This window comes from Argopecten irradians, chromosome 15 (genome assembly GCF_041381155.1).
Source record: "Argopecten irradians isolate NY chromosome 15, Ai_NY, whole genome shotgun sequence".
In the NCBI taxonomy this organism is placed as follows: domain Eukaryota; kingdom Metazoa; phylum Mollusca; class Bivalvia; order Pectinida; family Pectinidae; genus Argopecten; species Argopecten irradians.
This window is the reverse complement of record NC_091148.1, coordinates 28,784,729-28,811,558: the sequence shown is the minus strand read 5'-3', so window position 1 is coordinate 28,811,558 and position 26,830 is coordinate 28,784,729. Positions and strand designations below refer to the sequence as shown.

Sequence of the window (26,830 nt, the reverse complement as noted above, 5' to 3'; positions counted from 1 at the left end):
GGTTGAATCAAGCTTATTTTCGAAGATCTTCCCAATGTTCGTCTATATTCAAAGTTTCATTAAGCTCGGTTTATATCTACTCAAGTTATCGTGTTTACAAGGTCCAATAACAATTATTTGTGCAAAGGGCAATAACTCCGTAAACTACACTCGAATCATGCTGATTACCAAACTCACCCAAGATCTTTCCAATATTAGTCAACATACAAAGTTTCATGAAGATCGGTTTCTATTTACTCAAGTTATGGCGTTCACAAGGTCCAATAATAATTAAGGTCAAGGGCAATAACTCCGTAAATGACTGTCAAATCACGCTGATATCCGAGCTTGTCCGAGATCTTTCCAATGTTAGTCAACATACAAAGTATCATTAAGATCGGTTTATATTTACTCAAGTTATCGTGTTCACAAGGAAATGTTAAGGACGACGCACGACGACGGACAAAAGATTATCACAATAGCTCACCATGACCTATGGTCAAGTGACAGACCTAAAAATACGGATACTTATAACCACTGCATTCAATAGGACCTGACAACATCCCATAAGGGGGTCATGTTCGGCTGAAATGCATTTTCTACACCTGGATTAATTAATGAAAATCGTCATTTCATCACATAGTACGTATGTTATTTGCTTTGTTGTGCTCTTTGGGCGAGATGACTATGTACACGAAATTAATTCTGGCAGCTTCTTTAAACTATTCCATCTCCTGAAATTCATTTGCAAGAGTTTGAAGGTAGCAATTTGATTGTCACCGGAACGTGACTCCTAATGGGATGTTGTTTGATCATCTTATCAAACTAGTGATAATAAGGATCTGTAGTGATTTTGGAGATACAGATTGTTTTATTGGAATGGTTATATGTTTGGTAGAGATAGTGTATATATCGGTACAATGTGGGAACATATATTAGTTATTGTTAAGTTAATTCTTCTGAGTTGCCTCCCTTTAGGTGTAGTACGTATATTGTGAAGGCTTAGCTAGTGCTGTGTATAGTTGCTAGGACGTCTGATATAGGTTTACGCATCTCGCTCAGGTTTCGTTGATAGCGCTCTGCCATTTAAACTCTATAGTTTGTTTACAGGTAGTGGACTTTAGGTAGAGACGTATGGACAATTTCGGTCAGTGTTGCATTGCGGACAAGGCCTTGGTCCATATTAGGCATGGTGCTAAACACATGCTGCGTAAGGTAAAGGTTTGGATTGGTCAGTAGAATAATTTGGGAGTTATTGAATACTAATTGTTATTGAAGCCATATAAAAAGAGATGCGCGCTTTACATATTAAGAGAGTTTTTCCTGTAGTTTACTAGTATAATGTGACCGGGTGGGGTGTGTTGCTTGGTGTCTTCGTCGGCATGCTTCAGTGATATAGCACTATAAAAGGGCAACAGTTCCACTATATAAGAAGACACAACACGAACATACCGCAGTCTCCCAAAACACGCACCTCGCATAATATACACGTGTCACACCGCATACATGGAAGGCCGTCCTGACATGACCATAGCTGTTAATAGGTTGCTAATTAATCAAACAAACAAACTTGTAATTAATTATGTGAAAATGTTGTAAAAGGACTTTGTTATATGTGAATGTACGATCATGGAACAGTGAATCGTTAAATGTGTTTTGAAATTGCTGTGGATCAATAAAAATGTTAACTTTATCTATTGTGTCAAGTACTTTATCGCACCACATTTCATCCCAACAAGACCTTGTATGTCACATCGTCGCTAACACGCAGGCGGTCGGCATTACAGATCTGTTTCTAGCTCACCTGACCGGAAGGGTCATATATGACGTCATCTCTGTTAGGACCGAGTTCACAGTACCTGTGATTCTCATTGTATGCCATCACTTCACAACTCTTCCTCGCTTGGCAGGCCTTTACACACGACCGGAAAGACATGGACATCGCTGAGTACACCACATTGGTTCGTATTCTGTAGAAAGTCGTGCCGTACTGGTGGTCATGACGATGGTGCTGGCTTGGCAGGTCAACAGCATGAGGGCGGTCACAAACCGAAGAAATGTCCCCAACCTTGACATTTTCTTGTATCTTAATTGATTAATTATGCTGGCACAACGGTATCTTGATGTGGTCCGGAGTCCAGAAAACATGTTTTTTTTTTTACTTCTCTAAGCTTTTGGAAAATCCTTGTTTATTATCACTTTGGTGTTGAAGTAAAGACGGTTCTGGTTGTACAATCACTTTATCAGAAACGATGATAGAGTAATACGGTAAAAATGTCCGTTTGCGCTAGCCAAATCATATAATATATACTGCTACTGTTGAAAGACGTATTTTGAGTTCTGTAACCTTATCCTACAGTGTAGGTGAAGTTGACTGAAGTGTTCCACTACTTTGTAACCTTATCCTAGGTGAAGTTGACTGAAGTGTTCCACTACTCTGTAAGCGCCTGATATGCCTGTACGATATAGACCCTTTATATATAATACAATTAAATATTAAAGAGTGAAAACAGCGGTTGATAGGTGAAGTTGACTGAAGTGTTCCACTACTCTGTAAGCGCCTGATATGCCTGTACGATATAGACCCTTTATATATAATACAATTAAATATTAAAGAGTGAAAACAGCGGTTGATAGGTGAAGTTGACTGAAGTGTTCCACTACTCTGTAAGCGCCTGATATGCCTGTACAATATAGACCCTTTATATATAATAAAATTAAATATTAAAGAGTAAAAACAGCGGTTGATAGGTGAAGTTGACTGAAGTGTTCCACTACTCTGTAAGCGCCTGATATGCCTGTACGATATAGACCCTTTATATATAATACAATTAAATATTAAAGAGTAAAAACAGCGGTTGATAGGTGAAGTTGACTGAAGTGTTCCACTACTCTGTAAGCGCCTGATATGCCTGTACGATATAGACCCTTTATATATATACAAATTAAATATTAAAGAGTAAAAACAGCGGTTGATAGGTGAAGTTGACTGAAGTGTTCCACTACTCTGTAAGCGCCTGATATGCCTGTACGATATAGACCCTTTATATATAATACAATTAAATATTAAAGAGTAAAAACAGCGGTTGATAGGTGAAGTTGACTGAAGTGTTCCACTACTCTGTAAGCGCCTGATATGCCTGTACGATATAGACCCTTTATATATAATAAATAAAATAATATAAAGAGTAAAAACAGCGGTTGATAGGTGAAGTTGACTGAAGTGTTCCACTACTCTGTAAGCGCCTGATATGCCTGTACGATATAGACCCTATATATAACAATTAAATATTAAAGAGTAAAAACAGCGGTTGATAGGTGAAGTTGACTGAAGTGTTCCACTACTCTGTAAGCGCCTGATATGCCTGTACGATATAGACCCTTTATATATAATACAATTAAATATTAAAGAGTAAAAACAGCGGTTGATAGGTGAAGTTGACTGAAGTGTTCCACTACTCTGTAAGCGCCTGATATGCCTGTACGATATAGACCCTTTATATATAACACAATTAAATATTAAAGAGTAAAAACAGCGGTTGATAGGTGAAGTTGACTGAAGTGTTCCACTACTCTGTAAGCGCCTGATATGCCTGTACGATATAGACCCTTTATATATATAACACAATTAAATATTAAAGAGTAAAAACAGCGGTTGATAGGTGAAGTTGACTGAAGTGTTCCACTACTCTGTAAGCGCCTGATATGCCTGTACGATATAGACCCTTTATATATAATACAATTAAATATTAAAGAGTGAAAACAGCGGTTGATAGGTGAAGTTGACTGAAGTGTTCCACTACTCTGTAAGCGCCTGATATGCCTGGACGATATAGACCCTTTATATATAACACAATTAAATATTAAAGAGTAACATTATTACGCTCGATATTTTATCATTTTCTGGAGTGAATCAGTTAATGACTCGTTGCTAGGTGGATATGAAGGATGTGTTATCATTCCCGAGGATCACACAGTAAAGTCAAACTCATTGACAGGAATGAAAGAGTATTTTGCTCTAATACCTCAACATTTTTTCTACGGTTTTATCCCGTTATCCTGCTATTTTGAAAACTCTGTGGTACTTGGTTGTGAGAAGTCAATTCTCCATACATTATAAAACATAATATCAACTCCGCTGTTTGCCTCTCCTATAGTAAACCTGGTCTTGGTTCTGGAAACATCATTCAAGTTGTTGATGTCCCGAGATTTTATTGCATGGTTAATGATAACTTTTGTTTCTTTGATTAAACCAACGTCCCGATGTTTGCGGGAGACTTGTACATCAAAACGTGCATTCTTCTAATAGAGAAACTGCTGCCCCTTTTTATTTTACTATCCTTCTGAAGCATGTCGCCGATTGTAACCAATTAGATATATAAGGTACAGATTTGATACACATGTAGTAACATACCCCATACATGGGAGACCGTCCTTACATGACCGTAGCTGTTAAAAGGACGTAAATTAATCAAACAAACAAAATCACATGTAGTAATTTAATTTAGGATTATTCGGGGAATATCCTTGTAGTTGATTGTAGGTAGGAGAAAGAACTAATACATTCATCTTCTTTCATTCCGGAACTTTGAGTTATGCACAGGACAGTTCCACACAATGTGATTAAAATACTGATTCTTATTATCACTAGGTTATTTGACAACATCCCATTTGGGGTCACGTCCAGGTGACCTTTAGAAATAGCCAATCAAGTTGCTGGTGTCAGAATCCTCTGTGGGGATGATACGAAACAGTTAAAAAGCTGTCAGAATTATTTTCATGTACGCTCGAGGAACACAACAAAGCTAATTCTATATTATACTGGGAGGAAATGACATTTTCAATTGATGTCGCAAGGTATAGAAATTGCATTTGATCTGATGACATGTACAAGTGATATAAAGGTCATTCAAACATGACCCCTTATAGGATGTTGTCAGATCCTCTTTTGAACGAAGAGCTTATAAGGATGTGTATTTTCAGCAGATTGAGTTCCACAAAATTGAAGAGAACATATATACTAAACTCTGATCAATGGGCAAAGGGAGACAACACATCGCGATAGAATGCATACACAAGCAGTGGGCATAGTACAAATACACATAATGTCACAGGGCGAGAGTATAGTGTGCCGCCAGCCGGGCTCAAACCCGCAACACCGGACTTACTGGTCCGCCGCTCTGCCGACTGAGCTAAAGGGACATCCCTCCCACACACTAGCAGGTGACCATATTACTATGTGCAATTAAACCATGCTACACTACTCCCACTTTCAAAGTGTTTGCCCCCCAAACCGACCAACCCAGGTTCTGTCTCCAACGAAGCCTCTCAATCTGGTATAGCTTTCGCTTGGAGTGGTCTACGGCACCAAATGTAACAAGGCGACAGTAGTGTGCTGCCAGCTGGCCGCGAACCCGCGACCCTGGACTTACTGTTCTGCTGCTCTACCGACTAAGCTAAAGAGAAATTCCCACTAGCATGAAGCTAGAAGGCGACCGTATTACTATTTACAACTAAAACCTGCTACAATAACATACAATATTGTAGGTGACAGATTGTGGATTGGACATAACTCTTATAAGTTATAACAGAAACAGACACTTGCTCATACATAATTTATTACAAAATTCTGTATAAAAAAATACATTCATACAAACTTTCCTATTTAACTTCTATATTAAATCATGATTTCTTCTTCTCATTGAAACACTATTTCCATCTTACTATTTATTAAAAACAAATGAATCATTGTTTCTTGACATATTTTAATTATCTATCGAGGTAGCGATTCAAATGTAAATAAATGCGCAAAATGTTAAATAGCTAATACAGGATATCAATACCAAATCAAAATCATCCTGTTGTTTGACGAATGTAAAAACAAGAAGAAATTTCAACATCTGAATACAAAATCAATTAATGTTAAAACTTAAACTTAGACAAGGTATGACATTATATGTTTGGAACAAGTTTGGCACGTTCTGATTATAAAGAATCAATATGACATATTAGATTAGATAAGAATAAATATATTAAAATTAATGATTTAAGATAATGGTCCTATTTCTGAATTCAAAAACATATCAATAATTAACAAATTATGTAACAAATTATTCTAATATAGTCCAAACAATTCCACTCGTCGGCGATGGAGCATCTTTAAGAGTTAACATTATCAGAAAAAAACAAACATTAATGCTATAAGTCTTGTGTAGAAAACGTTTGGCACCATACAAAGAAGGATAAGCAATATTATATGATTTAAACATGTATAGGATACATATATGGTAAACAATTCAAGGTAAATGATAACAAGCATTCATAAAAGATTTAATTAGAATTGTAATCATGTACATAAACTTTGGCATTTAAATGTAGTCAAACGGATTAACCTTATTGAATTAAGTCAAGCAAGCTAACCTTATTAAATACAGTTAAAATGACTAACCTTATTGAATACAGTCAAGCTGACTAACTGTATTGGATAAAGTTAAACGAGATAACCTTTGAGAACTCCAAAAGTCCACTTTTGACAAAGTTAATCACATTTCATTGACATGCAATTTGGTCAAATTACGTACTTCTTACATCGGTCAATTGCAAAAACATATGGACAAAGATTCATAAAGATCTACATAAAATGTAGTTCTTTTAGCTTAAAATTCAAAATCATTAAAGATGCTCCACCGCCGACAGAGCATACATGTAAATGGCATTCATCATTAGAACAACAATTGGTGTTTGATCTTGTATATATATGTCTAATAGTATAAGATAATTTCTTTTGCCTTTGGTGCATGCGCAATCAGTACTTCATTCCATATGAGATATAGAGCCACAAATTTTTTTCGGGATGCAATTATTTTTTATATTTTTTCACTTGAAGTTTTCAATGGTGGTAATGGTGTAAAGTAAGTAACTTTTGTAACTCAAGAAAAATACTAAATCGCCTGGTCCTGTTTTTAATAGTGAAAAAATATCATTTGTTATAGGTGGAGCATCTTTAAAAAAAATAGAATTTGACTAAATTATTCAAAGCAGATCTGACAGAGACAAGGTATCTTCTTAATTAATACATATCTGCCCTGGTTTTTTTTTCTTTTGTCAAAATAACTTTAATGTTATATGCAAAGCAGGATTTGCGAGACAAACACTTACACTACATACAAATAGACATCTCCCATTTTCCCCAACACGGAGTACGGACACTGACACCGACACAGTCTTCCGAAATTCGGGGGTTATCAAACATCTAATTCAACAAATTAAACTCACCTTACTTTTTCATGTTCATTCCATGTTTATCCGAACATATATGCATATAGAATAATAGAATAATGATTATAATTTAATTCGGATAACTCAATCAGGTACTAATTAGGCATAAATTTCCGTGATTTTACTTGCTTTTACAATAAAACAGTCGAATCATGTACATGTATATGGCGCATTGATATCTTATCCAATAATTCAGTTTGACCATTGACTGCGCTGCTTTTTTTTTAAATTTCCCGCGAAAACGATCTGTATATGCCATCCTATTAGGTCATAATACCTACCTGTAAAAGATACGACACGACAAGTCTATTCTATTTATAACGTATTTGTTACTATTTTGCCTATTTTACATTTCGAGGCGGCCCCCAAATATCCGTGTCGGTTACCATACTCCGTGTCGGCAAATTGGGAGATGTCTAATAGCACCTAAAAATTTGTTGAATAATATATGTAATAAATAATGTTGATTGAATTATTAGTTAGGCAAGTGTGACATTTATGAAAGGCCCTGGGTATTTTAGCACCATGTCATTGAAAGCAAACATATTCTCAAATTAGTCAGAATAACAACTTTTCAAATATACTAGCACCGTACAATCTTATATAAAATCAACAAAGTATAATAACACAAAATACAAAATTATTATTTTGATTCTTGTTTATATAGAAATATAAAATTTTGCTTGGATAAGAATATTGTGCATACAAAATTCTTATTTTAATTGTTGTTTATATAAAAATATATACTTTTTCTTGTACAAGAATATTATGCTTACAAAATTCTTATTTTAATTGTTGTTTATATAAGAATATGTACTTTTGCTTGTTGTACAAGAATATTGCGCATACAAAATTCTTATTTTAATTGTTGTTTATATAAAAATATATACTTTTGCTCGTACAAGAATATTGTGCATGCAAAATTCTTATTTCAATTGTTTTTTATATAAAAATATATACTTTTTCTCGTACAAGAATATCGTGCGTACAAAATTCTTATTTTGATTGTTGTTTATATAAAAATATATACTTTTGCTCGTACAAGAATATTGTGCATACAGAATTCTTATTTACCTGTTGTATATGAATATATATAATTTTGCTCATAAAACAAATAATGCACACACACTATTCTTATATTGATTGTTGTTTATAGAAAATTACTATTTTGCTCGTACAAGAATATTGTACGTGCATAATTCTGATTTTGATTGGGTTTTTTTAATATGTAACATATAATCAGTGAGAATATATAACATCTGTTATTTGTAATTTTATGTTTAATTTGTATTTATAACATGTTGTACATTATTGGAAGGGTGGAAAGGTTGATACAGGCACTGCCTGTTACCCAATCCCATAGTGTATAATTTATGTATACAATCAACTATTTTGAATTGAAATGGAATTGATAACATCTGTATAATCATAAACATAGTACGTACATATACAGCACTAGCATCAACACACCCAAAGACAACTTTAATTCATAACTAGCACATTCTGCCACACTGCTTGGGAAGAACAAACATACAAAGATAGTAATTGTCTATACAACCGTCTGTAAAATATGGTAATGTATAACCAAATATAATCAACTTGACAAAACATAGAAACTTCCTTATTTAAACATTGGTCAGTGGAAAAATAATACTTTGCACTAGATTTTGTTGTAAGTAAAATGTTAAAGATAAATTTATACATCATTGTAGAAATCATATTTGGTTGACAATGGCTCATACAACCTGATTGGTTGACGACAGCTCATACATCCTGATTGGTTGACAACTCATACAATCTGATTGGTTGACAACTCATACATCCTGATTGGTTGACAACAGCTCATACACCCTGATTGGTTGACAACTCATACATCCTGATTGGTTGACAACTCATACAAACTGATTGGTTGACAACAGCTCATACATCCTGATTGGTTGACAACTCATACAATCTGATTGGTTGACAACAGCTCATACAATCTGATTGGTTGACAACAGCTCATACATCCTGATTGGTTGACAACTCATACAATCCTGATTGGTTGACAACAGCTCATACAATCTGATTGGTTGACAACTCATACACAAAACTATTGGTTGACAACTCATACAACTGATTGGTTGACAACTCATACAAACTGATTGGTTGACAACTCATACAAACTGATTGGTTGACAACTCATACATACAACTGATTGGTTGACAACTCATACATCCTGATTGGTTGACAATCATACAAATGATTGGTTGACAACACTCATACAACTGATTGGTTGACAACACTCATACAACCTGATTGGTTGACAACTCATACAACCTGATTGGTTGACAACAACTCATACAATCCTGATTGGTTGACAACAGCTCATACAACTGATTGGTTGACAACAGCTCATACAACCTGATTGGTTGACAACTCATACAACCTGATTGGTTGACAACTCATACTCCTGATTGGTTGACAACTCATACAACCTGATTGGTTGACAACAGCTCATACAACCTGATTGGTTGACAATCAACACACTCATACAACCTGATTGGTTGACAACTCATACAACTGATTGGTTGACAACTCATACATCCTGATTGGTTGACAACAGCTCATACAACCTGATTGGTTGACAACACTCATACACCCTGATTGGTTACAACTCATACACCTGATTGGTTGACAACTCATACACCTGATTGGTTGACAACTCTCATACATCCTGATTGGTTGACAACTCATACATCTGATTGGTTGTTGACAACTCATACAACCTGATTGGTTGACAACACTCATACAACTGATTGGTTGACAACAGCTCATACAACCTGATTGGTTGACAACTCATACAACCTGATTGGTTGACAACTCATACAATCCTGATTGGTTGACAACTCATACAACCTGATTGGTTGACAAACAGCTCATACAACCTGATTGGTTGACAACTCATACAACCTGATTGGTTGACAACTCATACAACCTGATTGGTTGACAACTCATACAACCTGATTGGTTGACAACAGCTCATACAATCTGATTGGTTGACAACTCATACATCCTGATTGGTTGACAACTCATACAATCTGATTGGTTGACAACTCATACATCCTGATTGGTTGACAACTCATACAATCTGATTGGTTGACAACTCATACAATCTGATTGGTTGACAACTCATACAATCTGATTGGTTGACAACAGCTCATACATCCTGATTGGTTGACAACATCATACATCCTGATTGGTTGACAACTCATACAATCTGATTGGTTGACAACTCATACAATCTGATTGGTTGACAACTCATACAATCTGATTGGTTGACAACTCATACAAACTGATTGGTTGACAACTCATACAAACCTGATTGGTTGACAACAGCTCATACAACCTGATTGGTTGACAACAGCTCATACCTGATTGGTTGACAACTCATACAACCTGATTGGTTGACAACAGCTCATACAACCTGATTGGTTGACAACAGCTCATACAACCTGATTGGTTGACAACAGCTCATACATCCTGATTGGTTGACAACAGCTCATACAACCTGATTGGTTGACAACAGCTCATACATCCTGATTGGTTGACAACTCATACAATCTGATTGGTTGACAACTCATACAACCTGATTGGTTGACAACAGCTCATACATCCTGATTGGTTGACAACTCATACAACCTGATTGGTTGACAACTCATACAACCTGATTGGTTGACAACAGCTCATACAACCTGATTGGTTGACAACAGCTCATACATCCTGATTGGTTGACAACAGCTCATACAACCTGATTGGTTGACAACTCATACAATCTGATTGTGTTGACAAACTCATACAAATGATTGGTTGACAACAGCTCATACAAATGATTGGTTGACACAACTCATACAATCCTGATTGGTTGACAACTCATACAATCCTGATTGGTTGACAACTCATACAATCTGATTGGTTGACAACAGCTCATACATACAATCTGATTGGTTGACAACTCATACAATCTGATTGGTTGACAACTCATACAATCTGATTGGTTGACAACAGCTCATACATCCTGATTGGTTGACAACTCATACAATCTGATTGGTTGACAACTCATACAATCTGATTGGTTGACAACAGCTCATACACCCTGATTGGTTGACAACTCATACAATCTGATTGGTTGACAACTCATACAACCTGATTGGTTGACAACAGCTCATACATCCTGATTGGTTGACAACTCATACAATCTGATTGGTTGACAACTCATACAATCTGATTGGTTGACAACTCATACAATCTGATTGGTTGACAACTCATACAATCTGATTGGTTGACAACAGCTCATACATCCTGATTGGTTGACAACTCATACAATCTGATTGGTTGACAACTCATACACCCTGATTGGTTGACAACAGCTCATACAATCTGATTGGTTGACAACTCATACATCCTGATTGGTTGACAACAGCTCATACACCCTGATTGGTTGACAACTCATACATCCTGATTGGTTGACAACTCATACAATCTGATTGGTTGACAACTCATACAACATCCTGATTGGTTGACAAAACTCATACAAATCCTGATTGGTTGACAACAGCTCATACAAACCCTGATTGGTTGACAACTCAGATACAATCTGATTGGTTGACAACTCATACTCCCTGATTGGTTGACAACACGTCATACAAGAATCTGATTGGGACAACTCATACACAACAGCTCATACATCCTGATTGGTTGACAAACTCATACAACCTGATTGGTTGACAACTCATACATCCTGATTGGTTCACAACAGGTTGACTCATACAATCTGATTGGTTGACAACTCATACACCCTGATTGGTTGACAACTCATACAATCTGATTGGTTGACAACTCATACACCCTGATTGGTTGACAACAGCTCATACATCCTGATTGGTTGACAACTCATACAATCTGATTGGTTGACAACTCATACATCCTGATTGGTTGACAACTCATACAATCTGATTGGTTGACAACGGCTCATACAATCTGATTGGTTGACAACTCATACAACCTGATTGGTTGACAACTCATACAATCTGATTGGTTGACAACGGCTCATACAATCTGATTGGTTGACAACTCATACAATCTGATTGGTTGACAACGGCTCATACAATCTGATTGGTTGACAACGGCTCATACACCCTGATTGGTTGACAACGGCTCATACAATCTGATTGGTTGACAACGGCTCATACACCCTGATTGGTTGACAACGGCTCATACACCCTGATTGGTTGACAACTCATACAATCTGATTGGTTGACAACTCATACAATCTGATTGGTTGACAACTCATACATCCTGATTGGTTGACAACTCATACATCCTGATTGGTTGACAACTCATACAATCTGATTGGTTGACAACTCATACATCCTGATTGGTTGACAACTCATACAATCTGATTGGTTGACAACTTCATACACCCTGATTGGTTTGACAACTCATACAAAACTGATTGGTTGACAACTATTACAAATCCTGATTGGGTTAGACAAACTCATACAATCCTGATTGGTTGACAACTCATACAATCTGATTGGTTGACAACAGCTCATACAATACCATGATTGGTTGACAACTCATACAATCTGATTGGTTGACAACTCATACAATCTGATTGGTTGACAACTCATACAATCTGATTGGTTGACAACTCATACAATCTGATTGGTTGACAACAGCTCATACATCCTGATTGGTTGACAACTCATACAATCTGATTGGTTGACAACTCATACAATCTGATTGGTTGACAACAGCTCATACACCAGTGATTCCTGTTGACAAGATCTTACATCCTGATATGTTGACATACTCATACAAACTGATTGGTTGACAAAGCTCATACATACATCCTGATTGGTTGACAACTCATTACAATCCTGATTGGTTGACTACTCATTACAATCTGATTGGTTGACAAAGCTCATACAATCTGATTGGTTGACAACTCATACACCTCCTGATTTGGTTGACAAACACTCATACACCCTGATTGGTTGACAACTCATACTCTGATACAACTCACTGACATTCCTGGTTGCGTCTGACAACAGCTCATACACCCTGATTGGTTGACAACATTCTGATGGTTTGACAATCATACATCTGATTGGTTGACAAACAGCTCATACAATCTGATTGGTTGACAACTCATACAACCTGATTGGTTGACAACTCATACAATCTGATTGGTTGACAACAGCTCATACATCCTGATTGGTTGACAACAGCTCATACAATCTGATTGGTTGACAACTCATACATCCTGATTGGTTGACAACAGCTCATACACCCTGATTGGTTGACAACTCATACAATCTGATTGGTTGACAACGGCTCATACATCCTGATTGGTTGACAACGGCTCATACACCCTGATTGGTTGACAACAACTCATACACCCTGATTGGTTGACAACTCATACAATCTGATTGGTTGACAACTCATACAATCTGATTGGTTGACAACTCATACAATCTGATTGGTTGACAACTCATACAATCTGATTGGTTGACAACTCATACAATCTGATTGGTTGACAACAGCTCATACATCCTGATTGACTTAGACAACTCATACAATCTGATTGGTTGACAACTCATACACACCTGATACAACCTCTGATTGATTGACAACAACACGGCTCATACAACACTGATTGGTTGACAACTCATACAACCTGATTGGTTGACAACAGCTCATACAATCTGATTGGTTGACAACGGCTCATACAATCTGATTGGTTGACAACTCATACAATCTGATTGGTTGACAACGGCTCATACAATCTGATTGGTTGACAACGGCTCATACACCCTGATTGGTTGACAACGGCTCATACACCCTGATTGGTTGACAACGGCTCATACACCCTGATTGGTTGACAACTCATACAATCTGATTGGTTGACAACTCATACAATCTGATTGGTTGACAACTCATACAACCTGATTGGTTGACAACTCATACATCCTGATTGGTTGACAACTCATACACCCTGATTGGTTGACAACTCATACATCCTGATTGGTTGACAACTCATACAATCTGATTGGTTGACAACTCATACAATCTGATTGGTTGACAACTCATACAATCTGATTGGTTGACAACAACTCATACACAACCCTGATTGGTTGACAACTCATGTCATCTTGATTGATTGGTTGACACCCTGATTGGTTCACAGGCTCATACAATCTGATTGGTTGACAAAAACACTCATACAACTGATTGGTTGACAACAGCTCATACAATCTGATTGGTTGACAACATCATACAACCTGATTTGTTTACAACAGCTCATATAACATGATTGAATGACAACAGCTCACACATGCTAATTGGTTTGCAACAGCTCATACAACATGTTACTACACACGTCCGTTTTGGTTCTTGACCTACAACTTGTTTGATCCGAGATCTACAACCTGGTTGGATCCCATGGGGCCCAGTCAAGTACTTTAGACAGTATTAGGTTGTCACTGTTAACTGTGTTAGGAACAGCATCAATAGACTGTAAGGAAAGTTGGGCCGCCAAAAGTCCAGTCTTAACACAGAGGTCCACATCCAGTCCTTGTATCATCCCAGTATTATACCAGCGTTCAGGACTGCTAGTTGGAATAAAACCCTAAACACGATCAAGGGTGAAAAGAAACAATTATTCATAAACTTTAAGTGTATGTGTGTATTGTAAATCTTAAAAGGGCTCCTGGGTTCCTGTACCCTGGCGAGACAAATCAAAGTCTATAATCAAAGTTCTCAAAGTACTGCAAATACAATGCAGCAAGAAACAGAACAAGAGAGGCCCATGGGCCTCTTAACGGTCACCTAGGACATACAATATATAGTAATTTGTCAATTTAAGCGGCCAACTTAATAGCTAATGAGGGACTTTAATACATGGTGTGTTAATTTTTTCCCTCCTGTATTCAAACACAGAAGCTGATGTAAATATGAACTGATGTTGTTGAAACTCTGTATGCAATGAGGTCTTGGATGAATTTGCATACTGGAACAAATTTATTCATAAAACTGACAATATGGTTGTTATTTTTCTTTCTAATTTTATCATCCTATTGTCAGGTGACCTAAACATTTAAGCCATTTGGACCCCAACTGGGCTCCCACCCCTCAGCCTTTGGGGATGAGGACTCAGGAGTCAAAATGACATATTAGGCAAAATGTCCTCTAGTGGTTATATGGGAATCTAAAAGTTTGAACAAATTTCCAGTAGAAAATAAACAAAAATATACCCAAGAAGTATTCAATATAAATCATTATAGCAAAACTTAGCCTCCTCCCCAAGGGGCAAACCAAAAGAGGCGCTAGGGTTTTAGATAAATTCACAATTCTGATAAAGCAACCGACAATATCTTTAGAACACAGGTTCTCCAATGATAGCATTATTACAAAGGACTGAACTATATAATATAGTTACCGTCGAAAAATTCCCAATTTTTGAAACTCGTACGAATCTTGTTGATATAAGGCTACATACAAAGTTTCATCATCCTCGAGTTAACATGTTACTCAAGTCGATCATGTTCATGTAAAGTTCACAAACAAGTTAAAGTTAACACACGATGGACAATAGGCTCTATTTGCAGTAGGTCCACTATGAAATATGGTCAGGTGACCTAAAAATAGTATAACCAGTGACCTTGACCTTGACCTGGCAATCCTGAAACTGTAATTGCGTCGAAAATATTATGGTACTTTAAAATTTGTGTGAAGTTTGATCAAAATCAACTCAAGGAATGAAGCGGCTAGAGCACTGAATAGGATGTTTCTAAAAATAGTAACGGTGACCTTGACCCCTGCCAACCTTGAAACTCAAACTTTTTCAGTCCTTTGCATTTGTGTGCAGTTTGATCCAAAATCACTCAAAGAATGAAGCCCCTATAAGTGCTGACAAAGAAATTATCTTAAAAATAGTAACACAGTGGACCTTGGACCTTAGTCTGGCAATCTTCCACACTCAAAACTTGTCTGAGATATTTTATGATCCTTTGTCTATGTGTGAAGTGTGATCAAAATCACTCAAGGAATGAAAGCCGCTAGAGTGCTGATAGGGATTTTCTCAAAAATTGTAGCAGTGACCTCCGGATCTTGTACCCCTAGCATACCCTGAAACACTCAACTCGTCCGAGATCTTGTTAATATTAAGCTACATACAAAGTTTCATCAATCATTGTAGGCCAAGTCCTACTCAGTCCTAAAAGGCATCAATAGTAAACCGGATAGTATTAATACAAACGCTAGTCGCGTTGTATTAAAAGTGGTAGTTTTGTGCTCCTGCTTAGCGCTTAGCATACAGGGATTAATACAATACGTGAACAACTGGTTCGCCTGTTGTCAGAATAAAGTGACGGGGTGGGGTGTGTTGCATGGTGTCTGATATATTAAAAAAGTTTCATGGAGCTGCGATGAACGGTTTTAGAATTATTGTCCAGAAACAAAAGGAAACAGTAATTTAGTATTGTTGACTAAGTGTTTTCATGGTAACGTAAAACATTCCTGAAATGGAAAAAGCAAAATCCACAACTAGGGCTCTTGTCTGTTGTATAAAGAAAGTTTACAGGAGCTGTTTTGAACGGTTTTGGAGTTATAGCCCGAAAAAGGATCTCAGATGGAAATGATGGATCCCAAAACAATATCCCCGGCGAATGAGTTTCGCCTGGGATAATTATACCAGCATTCAGACTGTAAACAGATATGGTTTATCCCAGTGTCCAGATTATAAAATGCAGGGTCTGAAGGGTGGGGCCAAAAGGCATCAATTTGATGATTTTCATATAAACATCTAAGCATGGCCGTATATTGCAATGGTAGTATCCCTATGGGATGGGGACTCAAATTGTACAAATAGTTGGGTTGACCCTAATGGGGCCTCTGGTGTAGTGTCAAAGGGGGACATTGGTTAAATTCCATAAAAAGGGACTTACTCTCTGAAACACAGCCCTGATATTGCAATAGTTGCACCTCTATGGGTTGGGGATTCAAAATTGTACATGTGATTCTGCTTACCCTCACGGTGCCTCAATAAGAGATATGGGACAAAAGAGGTCAAGTTGGCTCTTTCCATATAAACGACTTCCTCTGAGAGACTTAGCATGAGAAATAGCAATCATACCCTATTCGACCCACCAATATAACTTTATGATTAACCAACTAATCAACCAAATATTTCCTTATCTAATTATTGAATGTGTTACTAAATTTAATATTACATAGTGACTCATAAATGTTATAAGTTCAAGTCCTACTGACCAGTCTCCGGCCCCAGATACACTGACCAGCTGTTTAGGCATCTTGTCTGGACTGGCCGCAGGGTAGTGGACGAAGGAATGGTCACCCATCTACAATAAACAAACAAATACTGTAAACATTTTGTGTGTGATTTACTGATGAGAATTTTGTGATCAAAATAAATTTGTCTATCTATTCATATTCAATATCAATTTTAATTTTTTTAAAGTTTAAAATATGCAAATGTTAAACTTTGTGAATCTGTTTAAAAACTGAAATTGTGAAATTTTAACAGCTGCGAAAAAAAGTAGATTTATCACAAAAACTGAATAATTCAATCATTCTCATGTTAAACGGAGGATGTTATATCTTATGGCGGTCATATGTCATCATTATAACGACTGTCATGTCATATGGCCATGTTTTACGGCCATGTCATACGGCGGTCATGCAGTCATGTTTATATGCCACCAGCCCTAAAATCAAATTATTGAACTCGCTGTACATGTATAAAGATCCTTTATCTAAAGGGGTGGACAAAGAAAAGATGATTTATCTGTAACAGGGTACTAAAATTGAAACAGATGACAAAGAGGAAATAGTCATGCATTGCTTAACCCAATTATCAAGTTTACACATTTACATATATATCAAGTTTGCTAAAATAAATATGGATATTTACATAATTTAGCCATTTTGATATCTGTTAGCCTGGTATAATGGGCAGACTCTTTGTTACCATTCCTCCTTCCTTTCTGAAGGCCAAATGTCAGACCCCTGGACACCGGAGTGCCTTAGTTTAAATTAAGACTTGCATTTAATACATTTATTTCAGCATCATACAGGAATTTACGGCATCAAGCAAAGTATATATCACAAGGCCTGTGAGCATATTCAAGATTGGAGTAATTTTATTTAACACCCATATCAGAACAAAGTACAACATTAACACAGTACTGCTTTTCTTGTATCAGAACATGGCACAACATTAGCACTGTAGTGATATTCTTGTCTCATAACAAAGTAAAACATTAGCACTGTAGTGCTATTTTATCAGAACAAAGTACAACATTAGCGCTGAAGTGCTATTTTATCAAAACAAAGTACAACATTAGCACTGTAGAGCTATTTTATCAGAACAAAGTACAACATTAGCACTGAAGTGCTTTTTTATCAGAACAAAGTAAAACATTAGCACTGAAGTGCTATTTTATCAGAACAAAGTACATCATTACCACTGTAGTACTGTTTTATCGGAACAAAGTACAACATTAGCACTCAAGTGCTATTTTATTAGAGCAAGGTACAACATTAGCACTGAAGTGATACTCTTGAGGGAAAAAAATAACTACAGTAAAACCCCTCTAACTCGAACCCGGATTCCTCGAATACCCCCTATTCATCGAACTGGTCCTACGGTCCTGACCGTCTCTCTATATATAGTATGTAACAAAACCCCGGATAGCTTGAACAGCTATTCGTCGAATACCCCTTATTCCTCGAACAGAAATATGTCCCCGTTTCATCAAATAAATAGTATTTACCCATGTATTTGTCGAACAAGTGTTCAGCCATTGAGATTATTTTACCTGTGTCACACCTGACTGCACCGACAGACATGGATAATTGTTAACGATCTTGTGTTTATACAGTTGGCGTGTCAAGCCTTTAGGTAATTAAGAGATTAACGGTGTCATTATTACCTACCTACACGATCGCAAGTCGTTGTTTGATGCTAACTTTATTTAAATACTTCAGAAAAGATATTGCTGACGTCCGCCTAATTATAAAAGTTTATTTTTTTAAATTTCTTTGTTAGTTTCATTCGACAGGCTAACAATAATGTTGTTTGCCGAAAAACAATATTAAACGACATATGCAAAGTACATTTTATCAGTGCGTTCCGTATCTTTTCCCGTAAATTGTATTTTGTAACTTTACTCGTAAATTTACTAAATAGACATCTATAAAATATAATTTCTTATGTCCGTAAATATGCTGGTTAATAACCCTATTGTGAGTATGTATTTTGTAAATGTTTTAAATGATTTGTGATAATTAAATAATAGAAAATGTACTCCTTGTTGACCAATATGGATAAATGACGATCGCTTACTCTGATGTGAATGACATTTTACATTTATGGGGCCGCGGTGGCCGAGTGGTTAAGATGTCCCGACATATTACCACAAGTCCTCCACCTCTGGGATGCGGGTTCGAATCCCATGTGGGGCAGTTGCCAGGTACTGACCACTGGCCGGTGGTTTTTCTCCAGGTACTCCGGCTTTCCTCCACCAACAAACCTGGTATGTCCTTACATGACCCTGGCTGTTAATAGGACGTAAAACTAAACAAACCAAACCATGTTATTTTTTTCAACTTGATATTGCTATCAATAAAACAATTAAATAAAGAAATCCAAAATGCTGAAAGATAGGGTAATCAAAATGTCATTGCCGTGCATTGTTAGTCATAGTTTGAAACCGGACATTTTGACTGTCGTTCGTGACCAACCTCGGATGAGTCAAATACCCCGTATTCCTCGAACTATTGACCTGGTCCCCTGCTGTTCAAGTTATAGGAGTTTTACTGTAATTTAATATCAAACATCAGCAGTCACCGATAGACTTTACAATGAAGCAGAAGCTTTTCTAAACAAGTGCCCCCAGGGGGTCAGAGCCAAAAAGTTCTGTTCTCCTTCCCCTCAAGGATGTTTGTTGCCAAAATTGGTTACAAATCATGCAGAACTCTAAGAGAAGTAGCGATTTATAGGATTTACCTCAAATTACCCTATTGGCCTGTCCCTCCTGCCCCCGGGGTAAGAGCCAAAATTTATACAAGTTCTGTTCCCCTTCCTCCAAGGATGTTTGTGGCCAAATTTGATCATAATCCATGCAGAACTCTAGGACAAGTAGCAATTTATAGGATTAACCTCTATTTCCCCTATTTGGGCCTGCCCCTCCTGCTCCCGGGGGTCAGAGCCAAAATTTACACAAGTTCTGTTCCCCTTCTCCCAAGGATGTTTGTGGCCAAATTTCATTACAATCCAAGCAGAACTCTAGGACAAGTAGCGCTTTATAGGATTTACCTCTATTTCCCCTGTTTGGGCCCCGCCCCTCCTGCCCCCGGGGGGTCAGAGCTAAAATTTATACAAGTTCTGTTTCCCTTCCCCCAAGGATATTTGTGGCCAAATTTGGTTACAATCCATGCAGAACTCTATGACTAATAGCGATTTTAAAGGAAATATTGACGGACAGACGGACGGATTGACAGACGACGGACGACAGACGCCGCACCATGACATAAGCTCACTGGCCCTTCGGGCCAGGTGAGCTAAAAATGTTATCATGTGTGATGAAAGTATTGTCAAAGGGAATAAAACAGTAAATTATTATTGAACACTTAAAGTTATATGTGCCGTATTTTTCATACTCACGAATCAAGATGAGCTTTTAATATGTTATTCATCACCAAAAATTACTAACTTTTTTGAAAATTACAGTACTTTCAATGCATAGGTTTTAATTCTACATGTACAAATAAGAGTTGAAAATATGATTTTTGGCAGTACTGCCAAAAATCATATATTTACATCAATAGAGAAGTGAAATGAGTACATTCGGACAGATGACATATGAAGCCAAATTTTGGTCTACAATTTCATTACACCATTTTTACAGTGTTATTAGTAATTGTAAAGTGATTTCTGCGGATATGTTTCCATGTAAACACATTTAAGGTATAAAAAAGAACAATTTTACAGTACAAAATTTCTGTGTTTTAACGTACGTGTTACAAGTCATCTGAAGCCATTTGAATGATTTTAACAGATTTATTCATCAAACCTTATGGTTTTTTAATAGATTAACGATGAAAAAAATAGAATGTCAAAATTTTCACCAAGTTACGGCACATATAACTTTAAATGTAAAATAATAAATATAATTAATATATGGAAATATGGCAAAAAGAAAAAAAAAATGAAAGAGTAAACACTAAAAACAAAGTGTAAATTAAAAAAAGAGACTTTAAAAAAAGAAACAAAATTGTAAAGCTATAAAGATAATTGATTAATGTTTTGAACTATGTGACTATTTGATATCTACAATGGACTTAAAGGGAAATATGTCAAAGGGGGGACAACTCACATACCCAGATAATATAGAGAATACTTCCTTCTTTTCAATCAGATCATTTGAAATAGATGGAGATATGCTATTTCAAATCTTAAAAACTTCAGCGGCCATACATATTTGTGTAAGTCTAGTTACATGTAAAAAATCATATTGATTTGTATTAATTTTCTCAAAGCCAGTAAATATTTAATCATCGCTTTCTCTTTCACTACCCGGTTTATGATGACATGACACAACCACATATTCCTCAATTATATTTCCATGGAGGGGCCACGATGGTCGAGTGGTTTTAAGATGTCTCGACATATTGCCACAAGCCCTCCACCTCTTGGTCGAGAGTTTTGAATCCAGTGTGGGGTATTGTATATATATACATAGTTGCCAGGTCAGTGATTTTTCTACTGATTACACTGATTTTCCTCCACCAGCACACCTGGACGGTCCTTACCTGACTCTGGATGTTTGTAGGACATTAAACTAATAAAACAAACTCAATATATCTAAGGTAAGTGTTATTGACGGATGTTAGGTGTCAAATTTTAGACATCCATACGTTACAAGAATTGACGATAGTTTGGACAATATAATACCTTATTTGTCACATGTGATTGCTATAGATACAGACTTTTCTTTTAGATTATATCAACAAATGTCATTAGCCTCTTAGATTTTAATAACAAAGGAGGAAATTATAAAAGTGAACCACACACACCACACAATAAACAAGCTGGAATTATTATACTCACACAAGAGTTGCCTCCCCTGCGATATATTTTTTCCATATAAATAAATGAACATTTACTGAAACTTGAGAATATGATTATTTATTTTGAACTAAAACTGAATAAATTGGTAATGAAAACGTGGCACAAATGCTGAACATATTTTTAATAAAATGAGAGTGATGCAAGTAAATGTTTCAAGATATACATTAAATATAGGAAATGAAGTGACAGCCCTTCTACGAAACATGATATTTCACATTGATTTATTGAATATGAGTTGTTTTAAGAATGAAAAAAGTATACCTTAACATGATCTCCTCTGATGGGAAATTTTGATGTGTTGGCGTTCTGACATAACAACATGCCATGCTGTCCTAGTGTAGCTATCAGAACTGGGACTTTCTCCAGGACCGGCTTACACAGGCGTATACACTCCTCCAAAACCACCTCAAGATTGTCTTGGATACTCAGTTCTGTGGGGCATAAGGGACAGAATTAACGATGAAGGAAAGACTAACATTGCTTCAACATTTTTGTCTGTATAGATTATTGCCAATTATTTTGCAATACTTGACTATTTTCCAGAAGGAAATATAACTAGGAGTAACTAGTATTCATGTCATGTGGGAGGACTTTTGGAAATTCTGCAAGCAAGCCTTTGACCCACTAGTAATTGTCAGTCTTGTGTGTCACGGCAAATAGATATTGTTTTCATTTGGCTTGATGAAGTAAAAGAATACTTTCCTCTATCTGCGAAGGCCGCGCGAGACAACGAAATCACAACCAGAGTGATAATTCATGAACGTTCAAGACCCGAGGCTTGCTGAGGGTTGGACATTCATCCCCGAGGGTTGTGATTTCGTTGTCACACCCCTCATAGGTTGCAAATGATCATTTTTCTCCCATATTACCAAAGAAAAATGATGAGGTAAACCTAAAAGAAGCATTTTCACTGCGACTATGAACATGCTTCTGTTGACTCTGGACATCAATGATACTGATGACATTATCGACAATAAACAGCGCAGTTACACCACATGAAGTCATGACTTCATGTAATTTTTTTCAGGTTCAAAAGGTTAGCACATGCCAATCTGTCATAACCTAGGGGTTGACAAGGAAATCTCCTCAGTTGTTTTGTTTTGGAAGTTTGTGATATACTTGTGTTGTTTATTCTTGTATAGTGATACTCCATGCCCTTTTTATAGTGCTATATCATTGAAGCATACACTGACGACAGACACCAAGCAACCCTTCCCATCCCGTCACATTTATACTGACAATGGGCGAACCAGTCGTCCCACTCCCTGTATATATGCTGAGCGTTAAGCAGGAGCAGAGAAACTACCACTTTTAAAGACAACGGGTGTCTCGGGTGCCAGGGGACAGAACCCAGAGCCTTCCTAACAGGGGGAGCTCTCAACAAAAGGCCAAAATGTGAGGCATGTATTGGATTTGACTTTTGACCCTATGCATGTGTAAAAGGATATGTTCAGTATTTAAGCTTGTTCGTCCTGTCCTGTCCACAGCTACATGTTTTATGTACAATGTAAAGGTTGTAAAAATCATGTCATGGGAATTGATTCGTAAACATCACAGTTTTTTTTAAATTTTCTTTGTGGTTTTACCTGTTTTGGAGCTGTGATTGGCCTGTTTAGATTTTTTCTTTGTGATTTTACCTGTTGGTAGCTGTGATGAGGCCTGTTTAGATTTTTACTTCGTGACTTTACCTGTTTTGCGTAAGCTGTGATTTGGGCCTGTTAGATTTTCCTTTATGACTTTACATGTGGTAGCCCCTGTTAGATTTTACCTTTGCGTGCTGTGTATTTGGCTGTTAGTTTCCTTTGTGATTTTAGCCCTGGTTGCGAGCTGTGATTGGCCTGTTTGAGATGTTTTCTTCTATGCTGGTGTGACATGTTTTCTCGCTTCTTGGTCGGTTTTGGTAGCTTGTGGCCTATTCGGTCCCATTAGAATTTTCCTGTGGTGAATTTTACACACTGTTAGTCTCGCTGTGCAGTTTGGCCTGTTTAGATTTCCTGTGTGATTTTACCTGTTGGCAGCTGTGTTGGGCCTGTTATGATTTCGCAATTTCGCCGTGTGGTGATTTTTACCGGTGTTGGATCGAGCTGTGATTGGTGCTGTATCTATTTTTCTTTTTGTTGACTTCTACCTGTTGGTAGCTGTGATTGGCCTCTGTTAGATTTCCTTTGTGATTTTAACCTGTTGACTGAGCTGTGATTGGCCTGTTAGTTTCCTGTGTGATTTTACCTGTTGGTTAGCTGTGATTGGCCTGTTAAATATTTTCTTTGTGATTTTGCCTGTTGGGTAGCTGTGATTGGCCACTGTTTAGATTTTCTATGTGATTTATACCTGTTGGTAGCTGTGATTTGGCCTGTTAGATTTTCTTTGTGATTTTACCTGTTGGTTAGCTCTGTGATTCGGCCTGTTTGATTTCTATGTGTTTTTTCCTTTGTAGATAGCTGTGATTTGGACCTACAGTTAGATTTCCTTTGTGATTTTACATGATGCGAGCTGTGATTGGCTGTTAGATTTCCTTTGTGATTTTACTTGTAGATTAGATGTCGATTTGGCCTGTGCTAGATTTGTTTTCCTGTGTGATTTTACCTGGTTGACAGCTGTGATTGGCTGTTAGATTTCCTCGTCGTGATTTTACTTGTTACGGTAGCTGTGATTGGACTCCTTGTTAGATTTTCCGGTGTGATTTTTACCTGTTGGGACAGCTGTGACTTGGGCCTGTTGTAGATTTCCTTTGTGATTTTTACCTGTTGGTAGCTGTGATTGGCCTGTATAGATTTCCTGTGTGATTTCTACCTGTTGGTAGTGTGAACTGTGATTGGCCTGTTAGGATTTCCTGTGTGATTTATACCTGTTGGTAGCCTGTGTGATTGGCCTGTTTGATTTCCTTTGTGACTTTTTTACCTGTTGCCGAGCTGTGATTGGCGCTGTTTAGTTATTTCCTGTTGTGATTTTACCTGTTGGTATTGCTGGTGATTGGCCTATTAGATTTCCTTTGTGATTTTACCTGTTGCGAGTGTGTGTATTGGCCCGGTTTGATTTTCCCCATTGTGTGATTTTTGTACCTGTGTACGTACGTAGATTTCTGTGTGATTTTGCCTTGTTACGACTGATTACCTGTTCGTTGTCCTTTGTGATTTTACCTGTTGGCCAGCTGTGATTGGGAGCTGTTAGATTTCCTTTGTGATTTTACCTGTTGGTAGCTGTGATTGGCCTGTTAGATTTCCACTGTTGTGATTTTAGCTGTTGGCAGCTGTGATTGGCCTGTTTAGATTTCTTTGTGATTTTACCGGTGTGGTAGCTGTGATTGGACCTGTTAGATTTACCTTTGTGATTTTACCTGTAGATAGCGTGTGATTGGCCTGTTTAGATTTCCATTTGTGATTTTACCTGTTGGTACGCTGTGATTGGCCTGTTAGATTTCCTTTGTGATTTTACCCTGTTGCATTGCTGTTGAATGGCCTTGTTAGATTGCCTTTGTGATTTTACATGTTGGTAGCTGTGATTGCCTGTTAGATTTCCGGTGTGTTTTTACCTGTTGGTAGCTGTGATTGGCACAGGTTAGATTTCCTTTGTGATTTTACCTGTTGGCAGCTGTCGATTGGCCTGTTAGATTTTCTTTGTGACTTTACCTGTTGGTAGCTGTGATTGGCCTATTAGATTTCCTTTGTGATTTTACCTGATGCGAGCTGTGATTGGCCGGTTTGATTTCCTTTGTGATTTTACTTGTAGATAGCTGTGATTTAGCCTGTTAGATTTCCTGTGTGATTTTACCTGTTGGGAGCTGTGATTGGCCTGTTAGATTTCCTTTGTGATTTTACCTGTAGATAGCTGTGATTTGGCCTGTTAGATTTCCTGTGTGATTTTACCTGTTGGGTAGCATGTGATTGGCCTGTTAGATTTCCTTTGTGATTTTACCTGTTGCCGATAGCTGTGATTGGCCTGTTAGATTTCCTTTGTGATTTTACCTGTTGGCTAGCTGTGATTGGCGGTGTTTCTCTAGATTTCCTTGTGTGATTTTACCTGTTGGTAGCTGTGATTAGCCTGTTAGATTTCCCTTTTACCTGTTGGTAGCTGTGATTGGCCTGTTAGATTTTCCTGTGTGATTTTTCCTGTTGGTAGCTGTGATTGGCCTGTTAGATTTCCTTTGTGATTTTACCTGTTGGTAGCTGTGATTGGCCTGTTAGATTTCCTTTGTGATTTTACCTGTTGGTAGCTGTGATTGGCCTGTTAGATTTCCTTTGTGATTTTACCTGTTGGTAGCTGTGATTGGCCTGTTAGATTTCCTTTGTGATTTTACCTGTTGGTAGCTGTGATTTGGCCCTGTTAGATTTTCCTTTGTGATTTTACCTGTTGGGTAGCTGTGATTGGCCTGTTAGATTT

The 26,830-nt window shown here is 37.2% G+C and overlaps 1 protein-coding gene across 1 annotated transcript in view; it reads right to left on the bottom strand.

Annotated features, from left to right (window-relative positions):
* Positions 1-16,653: 16,653 nt before the first annotated feature.
* The window catches only part of LOC138308747 (uncharacterized), a 36,509-nt gene continuing 26,332 nt past the window's right edge, over positions 16,654-26,830 (bottom strand). The window contains exons 15-16 of the mRNA XM_069249771.1: positions 22,715-22,884; positions 16,654-17,660 (exon numbers count right to left, since the gene is read on the bottom strand). Of these exons, the coding sequence (XP_069105872.1) occupies positions 17,493-17,660; positions 22,715-22,884 (338 nt within the window). The 3' untranslated portion in view covers positions 16,654-17,492. The remainder of the gene's footprint in view (positions 17,661-22,714; positions 22,885-26,830) is intronic.